Source organism: Lissotriton helveticus, chromosome 7 (assembly GCF_964261635.1).
Source record: "Lissotriton helveticus chromosome 7, aLisHel1.1, whole genome shotgun sequence".
Taxonomy (NCBI): domain Eukaryota; kingdom Metazoa; phylum Chordata; class Amphibia; order Caudata; family Salamandridae; genus Lissotriton; species Lissotriton helveticus.
The window spans coordinates 1,849,281,923-1,849,301,991 of record NC_136068.1 but is presented as its reverse complement, the minus strand read 5'-3'; the positions used below and the strand labels follow the sequence as shown (position 1 = coordinate 1,849,301,991).

At 45.6% G+C, this 20,069-nt stretch overlaps 1 protein-coding gene across 1 annotated transcript in view; it reads right to left on the bottom strand.

Moving 5' to 3' along the window:
* Nucleotides 1-20,069, bottom strand: part of LOC144769745 (uncharacterized) — a 366,836-nt gene that overhangs the window by 328,179 nt on the left and 18,588 nt on the right. Inside the window, exon 2 of the mRNA XM_078653928.1 lies at nt 10,372-10,470. Within this exon, the coding sequence (XP_078510054.1) occupies nt 10,372-10,470 (99 nt within the window). The remainder of the gene's footprint in view (nt 1-10,371; nt 10,471-20,069) is intronic.

Below are 20,069 nucleotides of genomic sequence, written 5' to 3'. Positions count from 1 at the left end.
TCATGAGCCATGCTGGGACAGGGCCCAGCATCAATGCACAACTAGGTTTACCTGCATGCATAGGGTTGTATGCAGGGCCTAGTCCTGGCTGTGCGCAATTCAGTATGTCATTAAAAAAGTAGGATATTCACTGATTAAAGCACAGTTATAAACTGACTTATACTTCGGTCTCAAAGACGCAAAACCACTAAACCTTGTCCCATAATTCACACCACCCCATGCAAAACAAGCATTTAAAATACGACAATAAAGAAAAGGTGACTAACAAGCGCAAAACCTGGAGAACGACTTGAGTTATGGCATATTTCACTGATTTTGCTCTATTGGGCAAGAACCATAATTAAGGTTCCTAACTATTTTTTTCATTGAGAGAACACAAACAGACGTGTGTGTATCCTGGAACAGTAGGAAGTTTGCTTCGCCATGAGTTGGCATGAAACGGTCCCACTGCCACACACGTCAGTCCTGAGACATATCCAAAGTGGTAGATAACCAAAGGCACAAAGAAGCTGGAAATGTAAGGACCATACCACTCTCTTTAAGTAAGGGTGTTGCATTTTGTCCAAGAAAAAAACAGTTATAATGCTTTTTGGCTAGGTAGCATGCCAACAGGTCACCACCACCCCATGCAGGGTCCATTTTAAGCACGCAGCAGGCTGATTCTCATTTTTGATCCAACCAAATTGATTTACAAATGTTTTAATGGCACATAGGATCCCTAATGAAAAGCACGAAGACATCAATCTGGAAACATTTGTACAAGAATGGCACATTAAATCTGCCAATAAACGGGACACAAACTTTGTACCGCAGTAAAGATTTCACACAGGCTCCCGTTCCCATGAGGCAAAACAAAAAGAAAGTCTGCTAAGTTGATGAATGAAATACTACACAGTTTCTCAAAAGCCTTATACTAGCATGTTGTGTCCTAGCTCCCACACTGAACACTGAGACTCAGGAGTGCATGTAAATCATTTATTTCTGTCCAATACAAGTGATCAGAGCATAAGGGCGCCGAGCGTCTACACAGGAATCGCTCCGGTCGCCAACTGCCGTTTCTTCCCTTTCGCGCCTTCTCCTCCCGCTCTCCTGCGCATGCGCGAGTCCCCGCGCTCCTGTCTACAGCGTAACGCGTCACCGCGTTTACGCTGGTAGACTAGAGCGCACACTACATATCTCCCCTTTTTTACAATTAACAATTTAACTTTATTCCAACTGTACAGTGTGTCCAAGGCTCCCAATGTTCACTGGCTGGCGCCCATGACTAACACAGCTATGGTCAATGTCCACCCATTTCAAAGTCTCTATAGCGAGAGGGCATCGTGACTGCCCTGCCACTACGGGTGTGTCTTACCGGCATGTTCTCTTCCACCTCTCTTTCTCCGCCTGATCTCGCTCCATCTCTCTGATTTCCACTCTGTGTTACGCCGGTCGGTGTATCATCTCCGGCTGCAGACCCAGAGTGGGGATTTCCCACCTCACAGTCCTCTCCTATTCCGTTGGGCAGAATTGCATCACCTTGCTCAGGTTGAGGCCTGTTTTCATGGGAGTCTACTTGTGTCTCTATCACCTCCAGCTTGGGCCATACAACTATCTTGTTTACTCTGGCCATGCGGTCTTGGGACCACACTCTGCCGTCACTGAGGAGGGCTGCTCTGCCTCGCACCTCCTTGACCTGTAACGGCTGGCTATATTTGCTGTCACCTTTCTTTTGTAGGGTAGGGAGTTTAACCCTGACCCACTCTCCTTCCTCCAGCATTGTCCCTTTTGCATTTCGACGTTTGTCGTAGTATGCGGAATAGATCTTCTGGGCCTTTTCTAAGTTGTGCTGAACCACCGCCGGGGACCATTTGCTAGTGATGGTCTTCTCCCTCCATACTACATTGTCCCGGGTGAACGGATGCCGACCTCTCAGCACTTGGAATGGACTGTACCCCACAGCCGTGGGAGTGATCCTGTAGGCCCATAGCATACTCATCACTTCAATCTCCCAGTCTTTACCCTGCGTGATGGCCGCCTGTATGGAGCCCATTAGCACGCGGTTGAACCGCTCCACTTGGCCATTGCATGCAGGATGATACACTGCCGTGTGTTTAGACTCAATCCCATTCCTCCTCATAAACTTAATCCATTTGTCCGATACAAACTGCGGGCCATTGTCACTGAGGATAGTTTTGGGAATGCCTTCTCTTAAGAACAACGTCGTCAGGAATTTCAGAATCGTGTCTGTATCCATGGATTCTTGAATGTCCACCTCAGGCCATTTGGAATATTTGTCTATGACCACACACAAATACTTGTTCACTCCTTGTCTGTCCAAGACTGGCCCTAGTATGTCGATGGCCACGTTCTCCCAGGGGCCCTTTGGCGTGTCGAACTTCCCCAAGGCTGGTCGGAGTGGTCTCAGCACTTTGTCAGCGCCTTGGCATTGGTCGCACTCCCTTACTTGCCTTTCAATGTGTCCATCCATACCTGGCCACCAATACATTTGCTTGACACGTGCTTTGGTTTTCACAATACCGAGGTGTCCCTCGTGAAGTAGAGTCAGTAATCTTGGAATTAGTGAGACTGGAGGCACGACCTTCTCACCTCTGTAGATGAACACTCCCGAGTCACTCAGGGACAGTTCTTCTCTTATTTCATAGAACCTCCGTACTCCCTCGGTGAGCCTCCTTTTGTCAGGCCAGCCCGACGTCAAATAACTCCTTATCTCAACCTTTTCCACATCCAGATCATAGGCAGCCGCCCATTCCTGGATACTTATTGACTTCTCATAGTCCTCCATGTTTGCCACCATCTCCTCTTGATCCAGGGCATCCTCCGGCGCCACTTCCATCGCCGCAGCCCTACTGAGATAGTCCGCGACCCTGTTCTGTGTTCCTGGCAGGTATTCGACATCATAGGTGTAATCGAGCAGCTTCAAAGTCATTTTAGCTATTCTCGGGGTCGCCGTTTCATGACCCGAGGAAGTCAGGACCTTGATCAAAGGTTTATGATCCGTCTGAAGCTTGAATCTTGTGCCCCATACGAACTGCCGGAACCTGCCCAAAGCCCAGGTGACTGCCAGCATCTCTTTCTCAATGACGCTGTACCTTTGCTCCGTCGGAGACAACGCCCGTGAAGCGAAGCTGATTGTTTCAGTAGCTCCATCATCCCTCACTTGTGCCAGAACAGCCCCTAAGCCCTTATCACTGGCATCTGTTGTCACCACGGTCTTGCCCGAAGGTACAAACCCTTGCAATGGAATAGCTTGGCTGATGCAGTCTTTGATCGTGTCAAATTCCAATTGCGCTTCTGAATCCCACTCAAACTTGGTCTTGTCTCTGATGAGTTGCCTCATTCTGTATGTCCTGGTGGCAAAGTGTCTTACAAACTTACTATAATACTCGGCCATTCCAAGGAACGACCGCACTTCTTCCTTGGAACTGGGGGCCTTTGCATCCTTTATGGCTTTCACGTTACGTTCCTTGGGTGAAATTCCCTTCGTGCTGATTTCATGACCCAAGTATGTCACCGAGTGAGTTCCTATCTTGCATTTGCTCCATTCCGCCGTTAGCCCCTTGGTTTGCAGCACTTCCAGAACTCTTTGCAGTTTCCTGTCGTGATCACTTTTGGAAGAGCCCATCACCAGGATGTCATCCTGAAAGTACTGTACCCCCGGAATGTCCTTGAACAGTCGATGCATCAGCTTCTGAAAGACAGCCGCTGCGGATGCCAGGCCGAAGGGCATCCTCCGGAACTGGTAGCACCCAAAAGGTGTAATGAAGGCGGTGTACTTCCTGCTCGATGGATGCAGCTCGATCTGATAGTATGCAGACGTGAGATCTATGGTGGAGAAGTGAGTCCCACCTTTTGTCTTGGCAAGCATCTCCTCGATTCTAGGCAGGGGAAACTTCTCCACGATGAGATTTTTGTTGAGCTCACGAAGGTCAACGCAGAGACGAACCTGTCCATTTGGCTTCTTGACCCCTACCAAGGGGGAGAGCCACTCCGCACTGTCCACCGGCTCTATGACGCCTTGCTCCTCCAGCCTCAGGAGTTCCTGTTGTACCGCACCACTGGTAGACATGGGTATGTTCCTGACTTTATGCACCACTGGTACCGCTCCCTCCTTGAGGACTATTCTGTGGACGAACTTGTCCAGTTTCCCAACTGATCCATCAAAGACCTTGGGGTATGCTGACTTCCAATCTTCATCTCTCGTGAGGGGCCACTCATCCGTCAAAAGAATCTGCTCTTTGCCTCCCGGGTTGAGTATGATTCCCAGATCTCCTGCGTCTCTCCACCCCAGCACCGAAGGACCTCTCTCTGCTATATACAGGGTGCACGTGGCCGTCCTCCCTCTGAATTCGAATATGAAGTCTCGACACCCCACTAGAGGAATGGCGTTCTCAGTGTACGAGATGGGTCTGATGTCCGGCGGCCATAGTTCTGGCCCCACCACGGGCACAAAGTCTTCTTCCCATATGGATCTTTGCACGATGGTCCAAGGAGATCCTGAATCGACGGCTACATGTACCTTCACTCCCCCTATCAGCATGTCCGTGCGAGGCTTATCTCTCCGCTTTCCCGTCACTTCTAACACTTGGTCCTCGATGCATAACACCAAATCGTCGTCTTCCAGGTCGTCCTCCCCGCTGACGTCCGCTATGGCCGCATCGACGCACTTGACCGTGGATTTCTTCCCCTTCTTGCGGCATACTTTTTCAAAATGGCCGACCAGGCCACAAAACGAGCATCTGGCGCGGAACGCGGGACAGCGTTTATCCTGCGCCGAATGTGCCGTGCTGCCACATCTATAACACGCAAACTTGCTGTCTGGACTAGGGCGGGCTGTCTGCTTCCCCGTCCATCTCGAATCCTTCCTCTGATCTCCAAACACCCCTCTGGTTTTGCTGGGCTGGGGTGCCTCGTCTATCTTGTTGACTAACTGTCTCGGTGCACTCTCGCGTTTGGCCGCTTCTGCACCACGCTTTGACATCTCAGCCTTTTTGACCATAGCGACAACTTCTTTAAGCGACGTCTCACTCTGTGCCCACAGTTTGTCCTGGACAGACCTACATGTGGTGTGCATGACAATCTGGTCTTTGATATACTCCTCCTGAAGACCCCCGTACTGGCACGTGATGGCCAGGCGTCGGAGCGCCGCCACATAATCATCAATCGATTCACCAACCTCCTGCTTCCTCTGTTGGAAATTGTACCTGTCTATGGAGACACAAACTGCTGGGCGGTAATGGCTGTCCAAATCATCCAGTGCATTCTTAAAGACATCTGTTTCAGTCGCTCCCCTCTCCTTGGGCACCAGGTTCTTGAACACTCTCACTCCCTCCGGGCCCAGATTGTGGAGCAACAGTCTCTTTTTCCTTTCTGGGGTGAATGCCCCTTCGTTTTCATCTTCAAGTGCCTCGATATAGTTTTGAAAGTATTCCTTCCAATCCTCCCACTTTAGCTGTGGTTCTCCCGGTCTAGGCAAGAATGGGATGGGGGCCATCAGAGCCGACGCTTGATTCGCCATCCTGCCTTCACCTCTGGGGTCTACCACCTGGGCACCGTATAGAATGGGTACACCGGATGCTCCTGCACTCCCTGCCGTGTTACCTTGCCTTCTGGGACTACCTGGGGTGCTGTCCCTTATAGACTGCGTGGGGTTATCGGTCTGTGCCCCTTCCTCTGTCTCGGGGGTGCTGCCTTTGGTTGCCAGGGTGCTGGCTGTGCTCTCTTTCCCTAGCCCGGCACTGACCTGGATACTGGAGCTGTGTAGTAGTATTTTCGTACTGTTCCACTACTGCCACGCCCTTTGCTCGTCCTTGTTGCTGTATTTCTCCTTCTGCTGGTTGGTGTGGGGCTTTTGTGGAGTCCCTACTCCTGACCACTGTCTTCCTGGAGTTCGTGGTCCCAGCCTCGTCGCCAATGTTGTGTCCTAGCTCCCACACTGAACACTGAGACTCAGGAGTGCATGTAAATCATTTATTTCTGTCCAATACAAGTGATCAGAGCATAAGGGCGCCGAGCGTCTACACAGGAATCGCTCCGGTCGCCAACTGCCGTTTCTTCCCTTTCGCGCCTTCTCCTCCCGCTCTCCTGCGCATGCGCGAGTCCCCGCGCACCTGTCTACAGCGTAACGCGTCACCGCGTTTACGCTGGTAGACTAGAGCGCACACTACATAGCACCGTCATGTTTTCCACAGACGTAACGTTGACAAACACCTCCAACAAAATAGCGAGTTACTTTTCTCAGGCTTTGCAGAAGCAGCCATTTTTTTAATTTCAAAGTATTTTTTCATTCCTCCTTGCGAGAAACCCCTTCACTGGCATCTTCCCTTATGCATGCAGTGGTGGTGGTAGAAGGCAAAATGATGGGTCCCCTCAGCAGAATGGGGAGAGGAGGCCCCCGAGACTCCCATATCTCACTAATATTCATTGGCATGTGACCCTCGTTAAAGGGTGCAGGAACTGGCAGCGCGGCGCATCCGCATCGCACCAGAGACCACCATCATCACAAGCATCTGGTGCGTGCGTGCGTGGCGAGGTGCTGCTGCAGTGAGTAAACACACTCACTGCACTGACTGCAGTAGTGCAGTAGCAGTATTTTATGTTTTTGGGTGGCGTGCGCTTGTGGCTTGCACGCACTAAGCCCCAGCGTAACTAACCAGATTGGTGTCTCCCCATGGTGCGGTCCGCACCCCCCTAGTGACGCCACTGCATGGTGTCACGTAAGAGGCGCAGTGCCGGTTGACTGCCGGCACGCAGGTGCGTCAAAATTTGACCCTGTTATTTGCACAGTCCAATCATGACGAAGAGCGCCTCGTCACAAAGGATACTTGTCAAAGAAGAAATCCACAGAAGAGCAACGGATATAACTGAAAAAACGGTTTCTGTGCTGACTGGGAGATAAATTCTAATTGAAGATAAAGTTGAAATAAAGCTAACCTCAAGTGGAGCATAGCACAATGTAGAGCAGAAAACGACTGCAACTTCGCCCTTAGCGATGTTGAAATGGCACACAGGCACCACAAAGTGAAGGTTTCATAATTACTGCTGGGAAATACATTCCCTGACTAACTTCACGGCAGTGAAAAATAAACACAAAACAAAGATGACTGAAGGTCAGGCATGCGTGAAGAGGGAGATAAGGTAGCGAATGCCAGTTTCCTCCAGCTAGCTGCCTGTGACAAGCAAGTAGACCTCACCTGTGAAAGAAATTCACTGCAACAAGGCAAAGAAAAATAAATAAAAGGAAAATTTCCAGAGAGACACAATTGAATCGAGAACATCCTGAATAAAGCTACGCAGGAGATATTTCTTCATGTTAACTTCCTGGAAAGAGAACACGACCCACAGTGGCTCGGTGAGTGAAGTCTAGAGCATTTTCTTTTCTTATATAGTGGGAGGGTGGAGTATACGAAAGCTCCCATGCGACTCTGGTACAGTCTATTAATGGTTGACATTATCAAAACAGGTCAGCAAAATGTGCACAAGAGCACACAACGTTGCTGGGAGAATGACTCCAGTACATACCACTTGTAGTGGGAAAAAATCAGGGTCGTGGAGTGTGTGCCACAGAGTGCACCAGCGTGATGTTGAAGAATGTTCTGCCATTAAAGTGTGGAAAAAAGGCACAAAGTGAAGTTGTAACACCTTAGTCCAATAAGCATAAGGCAGACGAGCACAGCACGCCTGGGCTAGGGCTGGCCGGTGGTGAGACCACTGGTGGGGCTAAAAGGCGTAGTGTTTTGTGCTTACTTGTTTCTTGTTGTCTTCTTTTTCTTTTCTTTGAAGTTCTTGTTTCTTCCTTGCAGTTGTCTTCATTGTACTGTGTACAAAACGCTTTTTTCTTCTTCATAGTTAATTCCTTCTTGTGGTTACATCTTCTGTAAATTGTGGTTGTTGCCACTGTAGTTTCATTTTTTTTTGCGCCATCTCCAGGTCCACTTTTAAATCAGGTACCTAAGATTTGGTTGTAGCTGTAGGTTCTTCGTCACCTCGTCGCCAAAATATGTAGTGAAGAAGGTCCACTCAGGAAGGTAGTATTTCAAAATGATTTATTTTATGAAGATAACAGGTTGCAAGGTACAGGACATCATGTAGATATGTGGTAGATCAGAGCCCTACCAGGAGCTGCCTGTCAGCTGCTCAGCCCATGACCAACTGTCTCACTGCCTCACTCAGTCCCAACATTCCGAGGCATCATCAGACTCCAACATTCCACTGAGACAGAGCACAGGCACTGTCAGAGCAGGGCTGGTAAAACACCTTACAGTATAATGCAGTGGGATTGCCTTCCTGCAGCTCCTTCTATGTTTTTCACCAGGGCTGACATCAAAGTCGCATCTGATAACTTCAAAGCCTTCAGCAGCTCCAGCATGCAGGCCTGTGCCACTGAGGGTAACCCAAGGGTGCAAACTTGAGCCAGCGAAGGGTTTGAAATAGTTGAATGTTTTTGATGTAGGCCCGGGGAAGAACGTAGCAGGAGCTGCAGAAAATCGAAAACCATCAGCGATGCACCCAAAATTATCGCCCATGGGCATTCCTTATCCTGCAAACCTCTCCTGGCAAGTAATGCTCTGTGGGGACCAGCCTTTCACCATGTCCAAAGGGCTGGCAGCTCGTCCCAAGCATCTCATCCCAGATTTATTGACTTTGACAATGCCTGCTTGTTGTATGTTTAGCCTTTCAGGCAGCTTAAGCTTTCACACTAAACTATTGTTTTTCCAAACAACCCATACATCATATACATAAATAAACAGAATTTTTGGGCCACAGGCTTCATCCATTGGTCTGTTAAATTGTCATTCAGTACTTTGCTTCCACCCACAACAGAATTCAGCATGGAGCAATGGGTGAACAGTGGTGGCCCGTGCAGGTAAGCACGATGTGGCGAGCGCAAGGTAAGGTTGTTTTTTAATTTGTTTATTTTATTTTCACTAATTCCGTCATTTATCACTTCCACCCTCTCACCCGCGCACCACCCTGCTTACCTGCAAGGGCAGCCACTGTGGGTAAAGCCAACTTTACCTACTGTATCCAAACTGTTTGCATCTTATTCACATCCGCCTCAAAAATAGTCCCTTTCTTTTCAGTGAAAAACCTAGTTACATGTGTGCTTTTTCGGTTTACTTATTTTTTCATGTTATCTTTAAATAGCGGCTGTTTATTTTGCCTGTTCTTTGGGTACCCACTTAGATGGAAATGTATTTACTGTCTCCATTTCACGGTTATAAAGTGTGATGATAACATTGCAACATTTTAGCTGCTTGGCGAGCTGTTGATATAGTCGTGTCCTCTTCAAAATAATAATAACAATAATAAAATGCATGGCATACCTGAAAGGTTTATATATAAAATAAATTACTTGTAAAACAGCCACATAAAGGAATGTTTTTTTAATTGAGTATTTTTAAGGGAAGCATATTGTGTCCACGTTTAGATTTTATTTATGTCTTTTAGTGGCACATTCTTACAATAAAAAAAAAACATATAGCCATCTTTCCACCCTGCCAAAGCCAAACCTATTGGCTTTTTTGCAATGCTTACTTATTATATGAAAGACACAAAAGGTGAAGGGAGTTAATGATTACAAACAACCAAACCACTGGAATCGCTTGGGCTAGCCTTCCAATCAATTGTTCTTTATAACATGATGCTGGTGCAACAATACCAGCTTTCTCCAGAGTTGTGGCACATTTCACAACTGCAGCACTGGACACTTGACTGGATAAAATGGTGGCTGATTGAGTGTTGATCTTTTTTTACACTATCAGGAGGATGGTATTTGTTGTCACATACATCCATGCAAATGAATGATCCTTCAGGAGGGCCCCATCAGCCTTAGGTCTATGGATTTCTGTGATATGTGGGAGTCTCAGGGGTCCCAGACCACATTCCGCAGGGGTGTGGACGTCATTTTGCACCAGGCCTTTGGATTAGAGTCAGCCTTCCTCTTTGCCGACTCAATAGCCATTGCTGGAAAAGATGATGCCAAGCCTTGTACATAGTTGATCCAGAAGGGACAATTGTTGTGATGCTTCTCTGTACAACTATGCTCAGAGGCAGTTATAGAGAATGTAGATCAACATTGACTGGTTCAAGAGGTATGTGTGTGTGCTCATGCATATGGGTGTGTGTGCATGTGTGTGTTGTGTATGTGTATGTGTGTTTTAAGTCTCTGGGATGGATTAATAATGCATTGGTGGTGACTAAGAGAAAGCTAGCTGGTTGTGAAGCTGAGTTTACATTAAATATACCTCCTGTTTCCTGAGAAGTGAAATAATATTATTCGATATTCTTGGTGGATATTTCTGCTATTATTTGTTTATTCAGCAACACAAATATATGCAATGATATATTTCTGTGCAATTATTCACTTACTCCAAATACCAGATCCCGTCACAGCCAGGACTAACAGGACACTGAGTGAGACAATTATCCACAGTGCAGGTCTCTGGAATCGGGGATCTTGTGCATCAGCTGGAAAATACAATGAGGAAATATTCCATTAATCAACCTAATAATTCAAATTCTGCACAATTTAAATCATTACAAGTAAATTTTCAAGCAATGAATATCTGGAGAACTCCAGCTACAGTCCGAGATCTAGGGTCACTCATTAATTTGCAACACTTGATTTACGCATATACTCCCAGCTGGTCGCAAAGGTTATATTCCGCACTCTTGTCAAATGTCTCTTAAAATAAGTCAACGGATCTTGTATTTCTTAGATGTAAAAAAATATATATTCTTATTAACTTCTTTCGTAAAACCCAGGCTCCTTGTTCAGTGTCATGTTGTTTCAGGAGTTGCATATGATAATCTATCTGCTGCACGATATATGTATTGTTCATTCCATTGTTCCAGTGCACTTTTTTCCTAGAACCCATCATTTTTAAACTTTTTATTTATCATTGAGGTGCGTTGCTCTTGCGCCATGCTACCACTGTCAGATTTGCTTGATAAATCTAGAGTAACGCAACACAGAGCAAATTGCTGCATTATGTTCCTCTGCCCCAGGGAAGCATTCCAGGGGTGGAGCGTGGATGTTCCCACACATCCACCCATGGATTTTGACAAGTTCTCAGATTTACCATCACTGGCAGACCTGCGAATGTGGCAAAATGCTACCCCTCCTCAAGGGAGGTGTAACGAGGAGAAATATCATAGAAAGAGGAATTGCATCACATGACTTTTTTGTGTGCATTAAGGTGTCGCTTTCTGCACAAAAACAATTCTGTCTGCATTGCAGGCACCCACACACCATGGTGCAAGGACACCTGTGTTGGTGCTAGCCTGCCAAAAGGGTGCCAGCTCAGAGGAAAAGGCAGGAATGCGCTGTATTGCCTTAAATATGGTGCTTCACTGCCCTTTCCCTGTCACTCAACGCAGCACAGTAAGGTGACTTGCTGCACTGCATCTTTTGATAATTAATAGGCCCCTTAGTCCTGAGTTTGCTTGTCACTCAGAAACAAGTAGGTTTTCAGTAGAATCATCTCACGGCTTGTTCAAATTTCCCACTGACCTGTTTTTTTTTTTATTAGAGAAGTTTCCTAAATAACACTGGAAACATTTATGGTAAAACTCCAAATGCTTTGCTACTCAGAACAGTGGAAAGCTTGCAGTATTACTGTGTTGACTCCTGTTGTAATCAGTGGAACACCTTCACAGGAGCATTGCATTTGGATGAAAACAAACCCTGTAGAATCGGTATATATCCAGAGGTTATTACCACATCCAAAAAATGACCAGTTCGGACCAGCTTTTTCTTTGTTCGCAAAATGTAGAAAATGGATATTCAGGTAGCAACGTTTTCTTCGTTAAAGCTAACCAGTCTGTGAACCTGTGTGTTCCACGTGGTGCAAACATATCAGTCGGATATTTGTCAGCACCCTGTCCTTTGCTGAGCCAGTCATCAAAGCCGGAACTCTGATTAGCCTTTCTTTTGCACCAACCTTGTATGTGCATATCAGAGACAACAAGTGAGTTTTTGAAAGTTACAAAAGACATTGCCAGCTTGTCCAGAATTATTTTAATTTTAATTTTATTTTTGGGCCATTTCCAGCATCTACCAAAACAGAATTCCAGACTGCTGAATGTTTCACCCATTGATTTTTTTAGCCAGGAAGATTTTCAAGCTAGTTTTTCAAAGTTTAATTGTGTAACACCATTCTTTTTTAAAATATATTTTTATTGCAAATACAATCAATAATAAAAACATAAATACATGAGGAGGATCATCCATGAAAAACATCCAGTAAAAAGGGAGCAGTGGACCCATATCCACCCACTTGTATCAGTTATCAATTTTTCCTAAATGTATAGGTTTGTTTAATTTTATCAAGACAACCTTTAAACATATTATTCAACATGTTTAATCAAAATGCTGTTTAATAAAAAAAATTGACCAACCCTTATTCTTTCAAGCACATCAGGACAGCCCCCACCATTTAATAAAGTGCCAAAACAGTGCATTCCATCTTTCCCCAAATCACAACATATAATACAGAATAACTTATTTAAATCATATTTCATCTTGATCTATCTCTATATCCCTTTTCCAACAAGGAATTGGTGCCCAAACACAGTTCCCAATTTTTCTGGCTCTCCAACCTTCCAGTTCGTAAATCACCTTTTCAAGATCAAATATTGCCAGTATCCGAGCTAACCATTGTTGAAAGAGGGAGCCATTGTATCTAGCCAGGCTGAGCAAATACAGATTATGGCCCCAGCCAAGGCCACAAACAAAAATAATGATCTGCTCCAATAGTCCCTTCACTACACACACCTAACAACATTAATTGTGGTGTTAACGTAACGTTTAGAGTTAGGGAGTAATCCAGAAATGTTGCAATAACCTTCTTTCAGATATCTAAGAGTGGACAGGTAGAACACATGTATTATGCCCATCTCTGTACTTTGACAAAGGGGACACTGAACGCCAACAGAACCCCCTACGTTTTATACTGTTGAGCCTGCAGCCCAGCGGCGCACAAAAGCACACAGCCCAGTTTCAGAGATTCCAAAAAGCTCTTGCTAGTTATACCCAGTATCCCATCCCATCCCATTTGTCACTATGGGGTCTATTATGATGGCCGGCGGACTTTGACCGCCCACCATCATAACGGTAAACGGTGGCGGTCGCATCCCGCACCTTTTACATTACGGCGGGCGGTGCTGTAAGCAGCACCTGCCGCAATGTAAAATATGCATTGTGCATGCCAATGAAGGGGGGTACCATGGGTATCCCACAAGTGCAGCGACCAGGAGGGGGCGGCGTCACCGCCATGGAAAGGCATTAAATAATGCGCATTATAATATGGATGGCAGTGCCTGCTCGGCATCCTCGCCATATTGTACCCCAGATCCGCACGGCAGGCAATCAGAACGATTGCCTTCTGAAAAGCGGCAGGCGGTCTTTCCATCCGCCCAGTAACCCCGCCATACTAATATGGCAGGGGTGAATCGGGCACAGATGGCGGGCGGATCGCCACCGCCAGGCCGGCGTGGCGATCCGCCCGCAATCATGAAAGACCCTAATGTTTCTCAAGGTGATCTTACGATGTTTTTATTGAGACCCTAATCTAGTTGACTAACTGAGCACCTTTCTTTATTTACCACCACATCCATAATAGCAATCTTAGGAAAGCCTCTTAGCTCCCCAGTGTTTAGCACACATGCGTTGCTCGCATTGCAAGGCATACAGTATTCAGTATGAAGTGGAAGCTCCGGAAAAGCTCTGCTCACTTTCCGCCCATCTTTCTTATTAGCGTGTATCTTTGTCGGTCCTAAATGCTACCTTTCGATTGGTTTTAGGCTTGTTAGTCCCTCCTTATGACGGCCATGTCGTCATTTGTATCCTTCCATGGCTACTGGCCCCTTTACTTCCAGTTTCTCAATTAAAAACACTAGAACAGGCAATTGTGAAGTAAGGCAGCATGGTTCAGTCCTGCTCTGGCTGGTGAGATAACGGAGCCGTGTGTAGTGATCTCGAACCAGTTCCGTCAGTGGCTATCTTCGGTGGGAGTGGACCCACCCGACTCCACGCAGCGCCTGCGGTGTGCTTCTTACCAGATTATCAACAGAAGTGGAAGTGAGATTGGGTGCTGTGGAAATGTGACTGGCATAAAAGCGGGGATGGGAAGTGGTGCTGGCAGATGTCTTGGGTGCAGCCGAGGCTGCTTGATTGTGTGAAAGCCGACAAGTGGGAAGGTGAGGGCTGGCTGCCTGCCCAGAGGTGAGTTCAAAGAAGATGGTCTTGCATGGTGACAGGTGGGTCCCGAGCAACAAAGTTAACTGGTGCGGTCCCCGCCCGCATGCCTAGGTTTTGTTCAGTTTAATCTGTGGCAGGCTCTCAAATTGAAGGGTCCAGGTGTGAGCTGTGTCAGTGAGCCTCCAGCTGAGTTACTTCACTGTTTTTTCTGTATAATGGTGTCATGGAACACACCTCATCCCAAGGTTACCAGATGGCTCGGTGTCATTGGCACGAACGTGTTCCAGTCATTCACTCTTCCCCTTTGCACAGCATTTTTGTCAGGTGTTAGCTTTATTATCAACTTGAAATACACTCAAACTACAACCCCCCAAAAGACACTCTTTGGTGAAAAATGGTGCTCTTGGGGCATGGAATCCTGAACTCACTGTTTGGTGTGCAAGTAGTTCATTTGGTCCTACTTAGCTCCCTCTTATGCATCCTAGATGTTTTTCACGTGCAAACTCGTTAATACAGGTCCCAGAGTTAAAAGAGAAAAACACAAGGTCGAGTCAGCCATTCATCTGACCTGGTACAGATGTACTTTTTACATGCTCTTGATGCCTACCTTGTATGTAGGGTAGTGCTTAAAAACCGGCGTTTGGTAAACTGCATTGCCCGACCCAGTACGTCCTCATAGGGAACATGATGTGCAGGGATCAGGGGCAGTTTGCTTAAGATCACACATTTTCATCAAGAGGAGCGAAGTCCTTGGTTTCACAGTCGAGAATTGAGATAGTTGTCGGAGCGCTGTGGCAAGTGTACGGTTGCGTCATTGTGTTCCACGGGCCCAACGTGGAGTGGCTGATTTTTAGAAACTAAACAGGGCAAGTCCCAAAAAAGAGGGGGGCTAACCAAGTTAGGCAGTATGTTTGGGACATCATGGTGTGTGACAACACATGTGGCATCACAACCCATGACCTCGCATGAAGTGATTTCACAAGAAGTGACATCAGATCTTAAGCCCTCACACATGTTTTGCAGGTCTATCATGAGTACATTTGAGCCAATTACATTATTTGACAAATGAGATTTTGCAATCGAGTTGCGCCAAAAAAGTGACATAACAAATCTTGTATTTTCAGTGATATGACCACTGAAAGCCCTGATTTTATGTTAAAAACAGAGCTTTGGACTATACCATTTCCCGCTGAAAGGCAATATTTCTCTCCAAGTGTTCCCATACCTGGTGTGTCATGCAGTTTGTTGCTTACTTTCCCTCTATGTTAAAGAATAGTAGATGTTTCAGCACCCAGGCCAATGTGCTACATAGCTAAATACATATATGGTCCCAAAGGCGATACTGATTGCATTGCAAATGCTTGTTTAGGTCGAGCATTTAAGACCTCTTGTATATATTTAAGTATATACTTATTATATACTTATATATGTATGTACTTGGGAGCTCTGGAGATCAGCCTTAGGACCTGCCTGCTTCTGCTTAGGGACTTAGTCCTGTTCAACTGCCTCTATTTAACTGTCTTGCTAGAAAACAGCCAGCAGAGGTCTGCAAAATACCTGAATTGCTTTCTGCTGAGAGACTTTCTTTCTTTCCCTTTTCTGGCAACTGCTTCTATTTAACTTTCTTGATAGAAAACGACCAGCAGAGATCAGTAACATACCAGAATCACTTTAGCATTTTCTAGATTCCAGTCCATAGAAATAGTCTTCCGCAAGCATCCATAGAAAATATTTTTCCCATACCTGGTGTGTCATGCAGTTTGATGCTTACTTTCCCTCCATGTTAAAGAACAGTAGATGCTTCAGCATCCAGGCTAATGTGCTCCATAGCCTAATTCATATAAGGGCCCAAAGGCGAGACCAATTGCATTGCAAATGCTTGTTTTTATAGCACATTCTGTGTCTGTATTACTTACAAATTTCTTCCCCATCAATTCCGTATTTACCTTGAACCTCCTCGAATAAAAGCTATTGTCCCTGCAACATAGAGGTCTTGCACCCTTCTGACACCTAAATCTTCCCAGCATGACAGCATCCAGTGTCCCATTTCTGATCCATTGATTGGTCAAGTTCCCCCCCCACTAAGGGAACCCATACATTGGAGCACTGCAGACCAATTATACATCCTCAAGTTTGGAATAGCCAATCTCACTCTCGCCCTGGGATGTGTCATAAATTGTAATGCCCTCCACGTCTTTCCATATGCCCAGATAAATATACAAATCATTTTGTCCATTACTTTAAACCAGCACTTCTCTATCTCCAGTGGTATCTCTCTAAAACAAATTATAATTTTCACAATGTTACAGCGACCTACTACAGACAGGTTTAAATTGTCAATTTTTCCACGGTCCTGCTTCCCCTTCTGAGTAACTGGGACAAGGTTCAGCTCAATAATAAAATCCAACGGTGCTGTTATGTTTACCCATAGACATATTGCAGAATTTGTTACCTTTCAATGGTGTAGTTTTACCAGCTTATTTACTCTTAATTGTGTTTAATGCTGATTTAATGCTTATCCAAATACTTTCCCAAATGCCAAGGCTTCTTTTTCAATTTACAACAATGCTGAACTAGGATCAGGGGATGCTACCACAAAAGCATCAGAATAGTCCAGTATTTCTGTATTACACCCCTGAAAACACATAGGTGTGATTCATTTATTCATCTCAATCTTCCGGTTCAGGGGATTGATATAACATGCAAATAATAGTGGAGAGCATGGACATTCCTCTGTTGTCCCCCTTTTAATCCACAATTGATCAGGCTGCTCCCCATCAGTTTCAGCTGGGTTGTAGGAGTATTATACAGAGTCTGACTTTGCTGAATCATTTGACTTAATCTCCACCATCTCTCAATTGTCACATGGAAAAAAATCAGGTCTTGAAAAAAGGATTGTCTCTCAAAAACATGTTTAGCATCTGGACGAGCGTTTTCAAATGCTGCTTATCAAAGTAGATAATTCCAGAAGTAGACAGTGATAGCCCTTGATTTGTTAAATTCTCTAGCTAGAGAAGATCTTGGTTTTCTCATTGTAAAAGCCCCCTTCAAAAGGCTAACCATGTAGGCCTGAATGTCATTGCCCTCCACACCTTCTTCAACACCAAGAATTTTCAGATTGTTGCGTCTGTTTTCATAGTCCTCCAGCTTCCATTGCATATCACTGATTTGAGCAAATTGTGCCTTCGTTTGGGTTTGCATCATAGCAACATCTGTTGCTTTTAGCCTTTCCCAAATTTCGGAGCATGCTTTAGTAATTTCCCTAATTGCTCCTTGTAATTTTTTTGTGGCTAGCCTAGTTTTTTTTGCCATCAGTCCATGTCTCCTCCTGATGCTGATTGTTAGAGTCATAAATAAGTTTCAGTGAGTGCTCCTCTAGCCCTTTCGATACCACCTGTAAATCCTGCTCTTCAATATTAGGGCGCCCTTGTCCTGGCAGCACTACATACAACGTTTTTGTAGCGGAGTAATCCAATTTTAACTTACCACTTGTTACACGCTTTTTAGTTCCATCCTCTGAATGCTACATTGTTTCTATCTTTACTGCATCTAGAACACCTCCTCCATCTGATTACTACCCAGGCCCATCAGGCAAGCTCCCCATGCTGGTACTGGAGGTAGAAAAACTGCTTTCACCATCTGATCCCTCTGAACTGACTTCTGAGTCATCAGTAAGGGGAAATAATTTATCACCTAAATCCTGGCAGTCTTCAAGATACCTTTGACTATTTGTCCCATCCACAAGTTTGGTTATTACAGGGCTCTACCAATCATTCCTTTACTTTAAGTTATTGTCGCTCCTCACTGCCAAAGGAATCTCACATCATGGCTAACCCAATCCTGCAGAGGAAACTGTTGCACATGGCTTACATTTGTCCTTTCAGCACTTTGCTCCCCATCTTCCACACTGTACATCTTATCCGGTATATTACTTTCCAGGTGGAGTAAAGAGCCAGGCAATACTGACTTCGCCTTCATAGCCTCCTTCTGAGCCTCTCTTTCAGCAAAAGTTTTTGCCAGTCTATGTGATTCTCTACCTCCGTCCTCTGTAAAACATGCATATCTGAGGATAATTCCCCACTCTCCATAAAAAATTGCCATATCACTAATCGGAGTAGTCAGTTGGGGAATAGCCCCCATGCGGTCAGCGACTTCAAGCAACTCTCCTCCTCACTGCCCTGATGGATTAAAACCACTGCGGTAGTTGTCGGTTGAAACAACTTAGCTGCAACGATTTGCAATTGTAATTGCAGTCGTAGCTTTTGTGCCAGCTCACCCCAATCACCGCTGCCAGTATCCACAGTCACAATTGTTTCAGGGCCCTGTTATTCCTTAGCACTTGTTTACTTCCTCCTCCAGTATTCGTTCTGCCCCCACAGTTTAGGATGGGTGCAGGTGCAGTCATTAGCAGCCACTGTTGATTCGGTGGCCCATTCCCAGACCACTTGTGCCGACGAAAGAGACATTCTTTCTCTAATGGAAATCCTATTCATCAGCCACTTGGCCTCCATCAAACAGCTACTTGGCCAGGAAGCAATTCTTTGCAGCGTTAACTGAACTCACAGAGCAATCAGTTCCATGGCCACTGAGATTGCCATTTGCACTCCCAGTCAGTGCCAAGCTGAATTCCCTTGAACTGACCTGAAGTAAGTTTTTTCCTGATGACATTTACCAAATCTGTGCTAAAATGGGGCGAAGAGCTCCACCCGGATCACCAAACTCCGAGCCAGGGAGGAGCAGCCGAACGTGACCGCTAACACAGATGCCATCTTGTCTCCAGCTTGTATATATTTCTGATGGCCATCAGCCACCAGAGGCAGAAAAAGTAAATATACTCCTCTACCAAATCCTCTGACCTTCCCACCTTACATCTTTAAGAGATGGGCAACGTGAATGTTTCTGGAAGTTATTCTAAGTTGTTTGTCAATTAGGCGTTGTAATTGGTTGCCAACAGTTCTTTGTTGTAGCAAATGTAAGGTACCCAGGATTCTCTGGGGTAGGTTAGTGTGATGCTGAGGGACATGCATTCCTAAAGCACATCTCAGCAATCTGGGTGCCCCGAAATACTTTGCAGATGCTTTTTACGTTTTTGGGCATACTGGTTGACAGAATTCAAGGTAGTGCGATTGCAAAACATTTGGAAGTGCTTTATAAAGTTTAGAGGTAAATTATGGAAGACTTCCAACACGGGCGGACCAGTGGATCAGAAACCTGCCGGCGCTCTCACATCCTCGTCAATTTCCGCTGCGCCACACAACGGGGAGACTGGACCCGTGGAGGGAGGCTTTAACTGTTAGTCTCCCGGGCAGGCTCTGAATAACAGAGGTTTGACAGATATCACACAGATAACTACGGACCCATGCAAACCGTGAGTAGCCATATGCTAGGGGAATATTTGTGAGCACATTTCTCTGATTGCTATTTCTTGGATCGCTTTTGGGGGAAATGTGACTTTAAAGATAGTGGCCCTAACTGCAGAGAAGAGCCATTTTAACCCAGGCTTCAACCCCTCGTTACCTTACTACTACTTTTAAAATGGCTGATCTCCTGATCCCAGCCACCTACATTGTTCATAGGTGAGGACTCCCCTAACCCGGCGGCCATCTTGTAACGACTAATAAAACTCTCGCAGCCATCTCTTTTATTCAGCTCTTAACTTAAACAGGGTCCATCTTGTAAAGGTACCTAATCAATTTTGGCAGCTACCTTGTAACGGCTAACCTATGCTTTCTCTACATCTGACTTTTGATCCACCCAAATTGATTGCCAATCGCCTACACCCATTAAAAAGCTCCAAGTAACAGCCATCTTGTAACTGCCCCAACAAACCTGTCAGGCCATCTTGTAACGGCTAATATATATTAAT